General features: G+C 53.5%; 1 protein-coding gene across 1 annotated transcript; it reads right to left on the minus strand.

The window, feature by feature from the left end:
* Positions 1-1,392: 1,392 nt before the first annotated feature.
* On the minus strand, positions 1,393-11,247 carry PCARE (photoreceptor cilium actin regulator). The gene is made up of 3 exons (XM_025867675.2): positions 7,520-11,247; positions 6,921-6,923; positions 1,393-1,570 (listed from the first exon to the last, which is right to left on the minus strand). The coding sequence occupies exons 1-3, from the start codon at positions 11,245-11,247 to the stop codon at positions 1,393-1,395; spliced, it is 3,909 nt and encodes a 1,302-aa protein (XP_025723460.1).
* Between the last annotated feature and the right edge of the window lie 350 nt (positions 11,248-11,597).

Below are 11,597 nucleotides of genomic sequence, written 5' to 3' on the forward strand. Positions count from 1 at the left end.
CTGTAGTCCCCAGCACCCAGCGTAACACGTCCTTGAGCCACGGTCTATTTCAACAAGAAAGGACTTGAAGTCATAATTTTCCCAAACTTAAAAAAAAAAAAATCAGCTTTGCAGCAGATCTGGAGGATGGCCCCTTAGCTGTACCCCGTGGGTGAGATTCTTGTCTTTTGACAACCCACTGAGCCAGCATTGAATCACCCAATTATTGCAAATTCATTTCTAAATAGAAAGCACTCCACAGCCACCCATGGAAACATTCCAAGATCTGCAGCTAATATCTAGCGCATTGGCATGCATGGTAGTTCAACCTCGGCAGGAGTTGTGCGGATGACTTGGGAATAAAGTTGGCCGAGAAGCCCTTGGGGGAGACTGGCATGCGCACGAGCGTTTGTGTGCTTGCATGTACGTGCGTGTGCGCACATCCTCCTAAGCTCCAGCCCCCGCGGGGCGTGGGGAATAGGCTGCTTGTTTGCAAGGCTTGGTTGCACCCACCCAGTTTGAGAGGCATGTGGATGCGTGGGGCAGAGCATCGGAGACACGCCTGCCTCTGAGACACAATCCGAGGCCGCTCAGCTGCAGGAGCGGGCTGGAAGCTTGATGTTGGGAGCTTTGGGTCTGTGCTTGGGAGGGAGGAGAGGAAAGAGGGGGAAGGAGGGTGTGTGTCTTAATTCCACCTCAGTCTTCCGATCTCTGGAGCAGTCAGCTTCTAAATAAAGCTCTCAATGGTGACTTGAATGCTGTGCCACTATTTAAACTTAAAACAAAAACAAAAACAAAAACAAGGCATTCCAACCATTTGTACGACTAGGTTTGCTTTAGGCAGATAGAGCGAGAATGGAACGAAAAACAAGGGATTCTGGGGCCAGCCACACCTGCTTGAATTTTTGCTCCGCTCTCTTTCTAGCTGTGTGGCCTCAGGCAAGACTCTTCCGGGCTCGGGGGAAGGGGCCCTTTGGTTTTCCTATCTGCAAAACCGGGAGAATGCCATCTGCTTCATTCTTTGTTGTGAGGATTAAATGAGTCCAGGAAACTAACCCAGGTAAAACCCCCCAGCTCATCAAGCATTTGACAATTGCATTTTTCCCCTAAATTAAGGCCAGTACTTGAAGGAATTTTTTTTTTTTTTTTTTTTTTTAGTACTTGAAGGATTAAAGAGTGTCACTGTGGGGTCCAAAGTTATGGTTAGCCTTTAGACCCCAAGGCAAACCAGACTCTGGGGCTGAAAATGGCAAAGGTTTAGAATTTAGCAGACTCTCTGGGCAGTGCACCTTCCAGATCTTTCTAGGAGTAGGAGTTTGGTTGGCCCACCCTCTATGGGACAGTCTGGTGCTTGGCTTTCACCCATCGCCTTCTGGGGTGACTGGCATCCGTGTGACCCTGTTGGTTAGCCTGTCAGGCTACTTCCTTCTGTTGAGGCTTGTCCTGGGTGCGGCTGGCTCTGGCCTCCCGTTGCAGCCCGTGACCCAACACGCAGAGTTCTGGGGGAGAGGCACCCCTGCCACCGCCCCTCAGTTCTGGGGCATAGGGGCTGTTCCATGGCTCTGTGTCCTTCTTGGGGCTCTCCTCACTGCTGCGGCAGAGAAAAAAGACAGATGCAGATCAAACACTCCTCAGTTGTTCCTTCTGGGCCCCCCTCCCCGCTCCCCTCCACCCCCATCCATCCTGGCTCGCTCAGTCCCTCACGGTCTGTTTCACCCACAGGCCTGTAGACCCCCCGTGCCAGGCCTCCGCCCTTCCTCACCAGGTTTGCCTGGCTGGTGCCATCCTGGTGCGTGCCTGCTGTGGTCAGGCACCGTGGGAGCCGAGCCCCGGCTGTTTGTGCGGACGGGTTGAGTCCTGTTCTCCTCATGCCCAGGATCTCACTGCTCTGAACAAAGCAGCTCCCACAGGAACTCTGGGAGCTGGCCTTTATTCTATTTTTGTTTTTAAAGCACTTCTTGTTTAATAAAGGGCTAGGCTTAGCTAGCCTAAAAAAAAACAAAAAACAAAAAAAACACAAACAAATCCCACCACACCCTGCTTTGCTCAGCGGCCTCCCTTTTCCTGAACAGAGTAAAATGCCAAGTGCTTGGCCCAAGCCTGGCATTTGGCTAGAACAGAGCCTCCCAGCTGCTGAGTGACACAGCAAGAGGGCCTTTGAGGGGAGAGGGACACCCAGTGTGCATTGGGGGTGCAGAATGCAGGAGGATCACAAGCGTGGGGCAAGCTCAGGCCAGAAAGGGGACCAGCTCCGGAAGCCACATGGGCTGTGTGCTGGCAGGCTGGCCTCATCGTTACTGCCTGGAGGTGGGAGTCCGGCTGTCTGGGTTCGAGTCCTGCACTAACTAGCTGTGTGTCCTGTAGCACATTCATTAATCTCTCTGATTCCCAGTTCCCTTCTTTGTAGAACGGAGATGGTAACAGCACGCATCTGACAAGGCGCTCGAAGGTATCAATACTGGGTGAGGCGTGCAAAAAAACCCTTCGCATACGAACCAGCACACGATAAGTGCTCAGTAAACGACCAGCTGTCACGCTGGTCCTGCTTCATAGCATGAGCAGGAAGTCACGCCTGGAAAGGAAACTAGGGACCACCCTGTCACATGACAGGTAGGCACCTGAGGGTCAAGCCTTGCCATCAGTCACCTCAGGTCCAGGACTGGACCCAGCTCCCATGTGCAGAGACCCGGAAGGTCCTTCTCTCTGCCTCTGACAGCAGATTCTTAACCGTGCCTTGAGCTTTATTCCGCAGCGCGCTCGGCGCAGTGGTTAGGCTTCCATGAGATGTCAAACCAGTGGAGGGCAGGGCGCCTGGGTGGCTCAGTTGGTTAAGCGACTGCCTTCGGCTCAGGTCATGATCCTCGAGTCCTGGGATCGAGTCCCACATCGGGCTCCCTGCTCAGCAGGGAGTCTGCTTCTCCCTCTGACCCTCTTCCCTCTCATGCTCTCTATCTCCCATTCTCTCTCTCTCAAATAAATAAATAAAATCTTTAAAAAAAAATTATTATTTAAAAAACAAAAAACAAAAAACAAACCAGTGGAGGGCAAGTTTGAGTTTGGATCCCACTCAGATGAAGGTGGCCGGAATGTGGGGTGAAGTGGGGAACTAAGTGAGGAGCTAAGATGGGCATACACGTGATTTTTAGGCTGTGAGAATCGTACCGTGCTCCTTAGAGCCAGCCTCACCCACGCTGGCCTCGGGCCTCGGGCCTCGGACCCTGTTCCCGGGCCCTGCGTGATCGAGTGTGATTTTGTGCGCAGGACCAGCTCCCACCTTCCTTGCTTCTTCTCCCTGTACCCCTTTTAGAGCAGGGAAAGGCATGTGCAGGATGCACCTCCCCTGGGACCCTTTGCTGCTCCCCGACTGGAGTAGCTAGCAGGAAAGGGAGAGGCATGCTTGGCGTGCGGTATCAGTGGAGGTGAGAAACGATTTTGTCCTAGAACCGTGTCTTCCCCGACCCCAACCAGGTTCCACACTTGTGTGAGGCTCAGGCTAGGAGGGAGATTTTCCTGGTTGCCACGATGTGGCTGCGGTTCCGCCTGATCCCAGAATGGCTGGGGAGGCAGGCTGGCCAGGTGCTGCCCCGGGGGTCGGTTGGGAGCCTGATCTGGGAAATAGGGTTGGGGGACTGGGCGGCAGAGAGCCCCTGCCTGGGTGGTCCAGTCTAAGCAAAGACTAAAAGCACTGTATTTAAGGGAGAAAATCTGGACCCTTCTTCTTTTTTTTTTTTTTTAAAGATTTTAGTTTTTTGACAGAGAAAGACACAGCAAGAGAGGGAACACAAGCAGGGGGAGTGGGAGAGGGAGAAGCAGGCTTCCCGTGGAGCAGGGAGCCCGACGCGGGGCTCGATCCCAGGACCCTGGGACCACGACCTGAGCCGAAGGTAGACGCTTAACGACTGAGCCACCCAGGTGCCCCTGGACCCTTCTTGAATGTTCACCGCCCCCCAGCGTGCTAAGACCTAGAGACGGCACCTCCGCCCGGGGATTCAAAACATAAATAACAGTTGAAGCGTCCACAATAGCCAAACTGTGGAAAGAGCCAAGATGCCCATCGACAGATGAATGGATAAAGAAGATGTGGTATATATACACAATGGAATATTATGCAGCCATCAAAAGGAATGAGATCTTGCCATTTGCAACGACGTGGATGGAACTGGAGGGTGTTATGCTGAGTGAAATAAGTCAATCAGAGAAAGACATGTATCACATGACCTCACTGATATGAGGAATTCTTAATCTCAGGAAACAAACTGAGTGTTACTGGAGTGGTTGGGGGTGGGAGGGATGCGGTGGCTGGGTGATAGACATTGGGGAGGGTATGTGCCACGGTGAGTGCTGTGAATTGTGCAAGACTGTTGAATCACAGATCTGTACTTCTGAAACAAATAACGCAACATATTTTAAGAAAAAAGAAAAAGAAGAAGATAACAGGAGAGGAAGAAAAGGGGAGTATGTCAGAGGGGGAGACGAACCATGAGAGATGATGGACTCTGAAAAACAAACTGAGGGTTCTAGAGGGGAGGGGGGGAGGGGGATGGGTTAGCCTGGTGATGGGTATTGAGGAGGGCACGTTTTGCATGGAGCACTGTGTGTTATGAACAAACAATGAATCATGGAACACTGCACCAAAAACTAATGATGTAATATATGGTGATTAACATAACAATAAAAAAATTAAAATTAAAAAAAAATAACAGTTGAAGCTCAATAACTGAGCTTCCTAGGTGAGCCTCCAAGGATCGTTCCCAATCCCCTGGGCCCCAAGATCAGGAGGATATAAACATCATCATTTTTTCTATAAAAGGGGCTCGTGCCTAGCTTGGGATGACGGGAAGCAGGTCAATGCCAGGTGGAGGCCGGGTTGTCCCGTCTCTGCCACTACATACCATGGGGTGGTTGCATCCCTGCAAGTCCCTGCTTGGGGAAATAGCCCGTTCTGAGTCTTTCTGGCTCTCTGGCTGGCTTGTTGGCTAGTTGCGTGATCTCAGGCAAATCCTGCCTACTTCCTTGGTCTGGTTTCCCGTATGCAGGAGGGCAGGGAAAACAATGCGTCTACAGTGTTTTCTAGCTGGCATGCTTCTGCTCTCAGATGTCAGCTTTACAGGGGTGGAGGGGTGGAGGGACTGGGGGATGAGCGTTTTCCCATCACATCCAACACATGCTCACAGTTTCAGTTCCGAGTGGCTCGGAGGTGTGGTCTTAACCAGGAGGCAGGGGAAGGAGTGTGAGCCACTATTGCGACCTTCCTTCCACACAACCTTGGGAAGTCTCCCGTTTATAAATCCTCCTTTCTTTCAAGCTACAAGCACTTCTCCCCGCCCACCCCATCTCCCTAAGTATTGAGATTCAGGACATAAAACAACCTTTTAGGCTGCCCTATTCCATGGAGAAGCCTGAGAGAAGGGCATTATTTTCTTCTTGAACAATTTTATGTTACTTTATTATTGCTCCTGCTCTTAGTGTTTTTAATTAATGCCATTTTATTGTCCTGTTCTCCCAAGCTCTTCTCCTGAAGGGCACAGTTTTAGAAATGTAATAAGAGAATAAGTGGCTAGTGTGAGGAATAATGCATTAACATTTATACAGGTTCTTAGATGAAAAGCACTGTGCTGTAGGAAGCCCATTTTAGATTTAAGAAAAGAGCAGCACTACATTAAGATTCTTGCAAAAATAATCAATATTTCATTTCTTTCAAGTGGCTGGGGAAGTTTATATAACTATAATAATGCACAACTTTCCCTAGATAATTTTATTTAAAATCGACTGCCGAGTACTTTGTAAAAAAGTACCATTTATGCCTCAACAGATTGTGAAGTCTGTAACATGTATCACTCTGGCCGAAATAAACTGCTGATTGATGCAACAGTGGGCATTTCGAAGACAGCAAGGACTGTGCTGGTTGAGCTTTGTCCCATCTGATACCAAGACACATTGGTAAGAGCTCTTCTCCAACAGGGTCTCAGATAGACAGTTTTCTTCTCATGCCGCATCCTGGAGAAGATACATTTCCCCATGTGTTCTACCTACTTGGGCATATGTGTCTTTCTTTCCATGTTCAGGCAAATGGCTCTACCATGCCTCATGACCTGTTGCTATCTCATGCCCAGGCCTGCCTACATGGCTGGGCCAATGACCTGTAAGTCAGCTGCCGTCTCGAGAAAGGCGCACTTGGAACTCGGTCTGCCAAGGGTATCGATGGCCATCCTTCCACTGATACTGGTACTCGGTGCCCATGAAGGGTCTTGTTCTTGCTCTACACACCTCCAAATGGGTAGGTGGAGGTGACGCTAGAATGGAAGAGAAGTGGAGGCAGGTCTACACACCTCCAAACGGGTAGGTGGAGGTGACGCTAGAATGGAAGAGAAGTGGAGGCAGATCTTTGGGGGTGTGGGAAAACTAAACATTTATATTCCATACCTCTAGGACCAGTCATCTCAAGGTATGTCCCCTGGGTGTCCCCGAGACACTTTTGAGGGGATTCTATGAAGTCAAAACTATTTTCAAAATACTGTCAAGATGTTATTTGTCTTTTCCACTCATTCTTTCATGAATGTAAAGTGGACTTTCCCAGTCTATGTCCTGTGTGATGTCCCACCAGATGCACTGCCAAAGCAGGTCTGAGAAGGCCACCATCTTTCCTGGAAGCCAGACATGAAAGGAATTTGCAAAAATATAAGACAATGCCACTCTTTCCACTAAATGTCTTTGTTATGGAAAATATACCTACTTTTTTTTTTTTAAAGATTTTATTTATTTATTTGAGAGAGAGAGAATGAGAGCCAGAGAGCACGAGAGGGAAGAGGGTCAGAGGGAGAAGCAGACTCCCCGCCGAGCAGGGAGCCCGATGGGGGACTCGATCCCGGGACTCCAGGATCATGACCTGAGCCGAAGGCAGTCGCTTAACCAACTGAGCCACCCAGGCGCCCAAAATATACCTACTTTTAATGGTAATGTATAATGGGGTCATTGAAAAAAATTAATAAGTATTTTAAATATTTCTCAATTTTAATGTATAATACAGTAGAAAGTGATAGATAGAACCCGCCTGCACAAAGGTTCTTTTGGGTTCTCCATAATTCTGAAGAGTTTTAAAGGGGTCCTGGGGCCAGAAAGTTTGAGAACCTCAGTAAACCAGAGAAAACAGAAATCAGGCTGCTGGTTCCAGACCATGTGACAGTGGCTCAGCAGGGGGGGTGGAGGGGGTGGGTAGTCACATGATTTCCTTTTCCTCAGGTGTAAAATAAAGGGGAGGGTGTGCTTGGATTAATGTGATTGTTTTAAACTCTATTTTTTTTTTTAACACAGCAGAGCTTCTTTCAATTAAAATCTTTCTCGGGAACCTGAAATGAGTGGCAGATGAAAGCACAGCTGCTCAAGGACTGGTCCGTTGGCGGGAGGCTGGATATCCCTCAGCCCCCTTTTCCTCTGCCTCTTCCCTTGGAGCACAGTTTGAAAACTGCTGACCCAGATGACCCCAAGGGCCGCTGGGCTCTATTGGATTACCGCAGGGCGGTGGCCCGAGGACCCCCCTTACCTGCTCCTGCTGAGTGCAGATTCCCAAGCGTCGCTGGCGGCACCGGGGACAGGCAGCCCGAGGCGGATACTCGGCCGGCGGTCAGAAGCTGTCCTTCTGATGAAAGGCTGAGGGTTGAAGGCACACAGAGCCAGGCCCCGCTGGGAGCCCGCCCTCAGCCGTGGCCCCGAGCTCTTCCAGCCTCCTGCGGGGGTCCCCCGAGGGCCGCCGGCTTCAGGGGGCAGCGAGGCTGGGGTGCGTGGGTGGGCTGCTGAAGGTGGCGGGGCAGCTTCAAACAGAGAGGAGGTGGCTGGGCGGAAGATGGAACACGTGTTCCCACATGCTTTAGCTGTGGCTGCCCGACTGTCCTCAGGATCTCTTGTTTGCTGGTGCCCCTGAGCAGGGGACACTGGGGGGGACGGGGAGGGGCCAGAGGAAGGGGAACTCACTTCTGTGTGCTGGGCAGGGGGGCTGGAGGCCTTGTGCTGTGCGGGTGGGCTCACAGGGGGAGTGCTGGGCGGCTTGTGCCGCGGTGGGGTGGAGGCTCCTTCCTTCGTCGCTGGGGGGCTGAGCACCGTGGGGCTTACCAGAGGGCTGACGGGCGGGCTGGGGGAGCCGTGCACAGAGGGGACACTTGGCTGGGCAGATCTGTGAGAGGGGAGCTGCCTCCTGTCGGCTCGGGGTGTCCAGTGTCCCCTTGTGGCAGAGGCCTTCCTGACCAGCAGGGGGCTTCTCTCCTGGCTCTGCCTGGGGGCCTCAGGAGAATGTGGCCCTCGTGTTGGCCTGGCCAGGCTGGGTTCCAAGGTCCTGTTCGGCCCAGATGTGTGGCTGGAGGGGTGCCAGGGGATGGCCTTCTGGGGATGCTTGGACAGGCTGGTGGCCCTGTCTGTGGGTGCCTGACCCTGAGCCCCTCTGCTCTCCACCTCTGGGTTTCTGCTGGTTGCTGGTGGGTGGCTCAGGTCCAAGGTGAGCTTTCTGGTACTGCAGCCACTCTTGCTGCCCCCTGGCCCTGTGCTGTGGGGCCTGGTGGGGGCAGTCGTGCCCTTGCTGGGTAGCAGGTCAGTGGGGCTCATGGAGGCTCTTAACTTTGGGGAAGCCCACGTTCTCAAGGCAGGGTCAGCCCCTCCCGGCCCTGGTGCACGGGTCCCTTTGGAGGAGCTTCCTTTTGGCTTGCTGCTCTCTGGGGGCTCCAGAGAGGTAAACGATTTGTCCATCAGGATTTCCAGAGGCGGTGGAGGCAGATGCTCTGGGTCCTCTCCTGTTTCATAGTTGAAATTGAGGTCCTCCCTCTTGGACACTCCTGCTGTCAGCAGAGGGGGGGAAATAGGAGCTAAGGGCCTCCCGGCTGGGCCCACCTTGAGACATTCTCCACTCGCTGCTGGAGAAATTTGGGGCTTTGGATACAAAGGGGCAAGCCCCCTGTAAATGGGAAATCTGGGGGGCATGAGGGGGACCCCCCACTTCCTGAGGCAGGGGCTTGGCCCGGCATCCCTGGAATCCCCCAGGGTCCTCAGACTCTCAGTGGGACTAAACGTCTCAATGAGTTTCTTGACCGATGTTCTGGTGGGACAGCCCCTGACATTCCAGTCCTCGGCCCCCGGAGCCTCGCTGGTCTTCTCACCTGATGGGATGACGACGGGCAGTCCCTCAGCCTCCCCCTGCCGGGGCTGTTCACTGTCAGGGCGGGGACTGCATTTCTGCAAGATGCTCTTGTCCTGACTCGGTAAAATGACGAAGTTCTTGGTGAGGGATGCCTTCAGCTTGCTGATGGTGTTGCTTGGCCCGCTCCCCCAGGTGTCAGGCCTCAGAGCCACTGCGCGGGGCTGCGGAACCTGCTCCGCGCTCTGCCCCTGCTGTCGCGCACCCAGGGCGTAAAACGCCTCCAGCCTCTGGCTCAGGCCTCTCTGGACCCTCCGCAGCTCCTGGAGGGTGGAGTCCTCCACTTGGCTCTTCAGACACCCTTCTGACTGGGACCTCCTCTGCCTCACAGGGGTCCTGCTGCTGCCGCTGGCTGTGCTGGGTCTCGGGGGGACCGCTGTTCTCCTCTCGTCCTCATCGGCCCAGTCCTGGGGCCCAGTAGGCACAGGGACAAACTTGATCTTTTCACTGATGGCTTCCTTCATCTTCAGAATCATTTCCTGGGCTTGGGGGTTCCTGAGCCTATCGGGGTGTGGCCGAAATGGGCCTTCCGGGCCACCAGGTGAAGAGCGTGGCCTGGGAGGGAAAGAGTTTTCCTGCCGTGGACCCGGACTCATGCCACTCACCTGGTCCTCCTCCTCTGGGCTACTGTCCTCCCCTTCAGAGACGGAAGGAGCGTCCACCAACCTGGAGCCCTTAGAGAAATGTGCTTCTGTGGAGATCCCAATCCCAGGGGAATCACACCGAGTGCTTTTGCCCATTCCCAGAGGCCTGGTGGCCGTAGTTTCTGGGCCTGTGCTCGAGGGGCACGGGCCCCCTGCTCCACCCTGTGCTGCAGGCTGAACCTTTGCCGACAGAGGCCTCGAGAGGGGGCAGTCCTGGGGTGTGTCTGAACCCATCCGGAAAGGACTTTGCTGCCAGGCCTGTCCTGACAGCCTGGCTTCTACCGGGGATGAGAGCACCAGCTTCCATTCTGCGGGCTCTGACACCGAGTCCCAGCTGGCTTGCTTGCCCAGCTTGTCCACCAGCTGCACAGAGTCGTTGTCCCCACCGATGCCGCTGTCCTCGGAGCACAAGGGCACACCCTGCATCCCAGGGTCCCCGTGGCCGCTCGCCAAGTTCTCCAGTTGCCCCAGAGCCCGCAGGAGGCGTTCATCCACACCCTTCTTTGTGCTCAGCTTCTTTCCCAAGTGGCTTGCGGTGGCATGGTGGTAACTGCTGGAGCCCTCCAGGAAGTGGCCAGTGATCGAGGCCACCGTGCCACTGAGCACCAGCAGCTTGCTGACTGTGTACTGCAGAAGCTGTTGCAGGAGATCTGGCTGGTCCTGAGGCTCTCCTTTCCTCAACGGCCAGGCCAGATCTGCCCGAACTTCCTGGAGGAGCATTTCTCCATCCTTGGAGATCTCCCCCAAGAGCCGGTTGACCTCATCAAAGCATAGCAGCAGGAAGCTGACCATGGGCTGCAGCAGCTCTTGGGTCTGGGTGGCCTGATGGGTGATGGACAGGATTGCTTCATATTTGGCGATGCAGGTGTGAAGGTAGGTGTAGGCGTGCTGGTGGGCCTTCACCAGGGGCTCAGGGAAATCCACTTTGCCTTCAGGCTCATGAGCAGGAAGGATGGTTTGGCAGCAATGGCCCTGTTGGCCACACGTGTGGCATCTCAGCTTCCTTTGCTGGGTATTCCTTTCTTTACTCTCTTCCCCAGAAGAGGCTGTCCCCTGTGACCCGTGGGAGCTCTGTGTCTTGGATGGAAGGTCCTTAGCCATGTGGCTTTGTGATTTGTCCAGCTGGGATGTGGAGATTCTGGTTTCTGGGGGCAGTCCTTCCATATCTTTCCCTTTGCCTGCAGTGGGATCTCTTGTGAGCTGATAGAGACCTTCAGCTGTGCTTTGGGTCCACCTGGCCCTCGGCTGCTCCTCTGTCAGCCTCTGTCCCTGGGATGGGTCTCCCCCAGAGTCATAGCAGGTGGAGCTTGGAAGCAGCAAAGGGATAGAGCATCTTGCACCACCCCCTTGACGTCCTGGCAAAATTGCTTTGGGCTTTTTAAAAAACTGGATGCCACTCTTAGCAACGCTATTAACAACGTCATTGTGGGAAGGTGTACACCCCATGATTCCAGCTTGTAGTTATCGCCCACCCATAGTCTTCACAATTTTCAGAGAATCATCCTTGAAATAGGAACCAAAGGCAGCCTTACTAGTCGGTCCAGGCAATTTCCAGGCCAGAATGCTCTGAAGTCCATGGCGCCGGGTCCTCGGAACCAGCTTTCTTTACTTCCTTGGCCCCACTGTGTAGAGGTGGTGGTGCTTGTGGTCTTGTTGCTCTGTGTCTTGAACTGTCCGCTGTGAGGGAGCAACAGGGCAATTCTAAAGGCGCTCCGTCTCGTGGATTACGTGCCTGCGTTCTGCTCGAGTCCTGACAGATGTGGATGGCAAGTGGAACTTTAAGCCTATTAGGTTAA

Source organism: Callorhinus ursinus, unplaced genomic scaffold, assembly GCF_003265705.2.
Source record: "Callorhinus ursinus isolate GAN/ISIS: 27379988/994484 unplaced genomic scaffold, GSC_fseal_2.0 scaffold10, whole genome shotgun sequence".
NCBI lineage: Eukaryota > Metazoa > Chordata > Mammalia > Carnivora > Otariidae > Callorhinus > Callorhinus ursinus.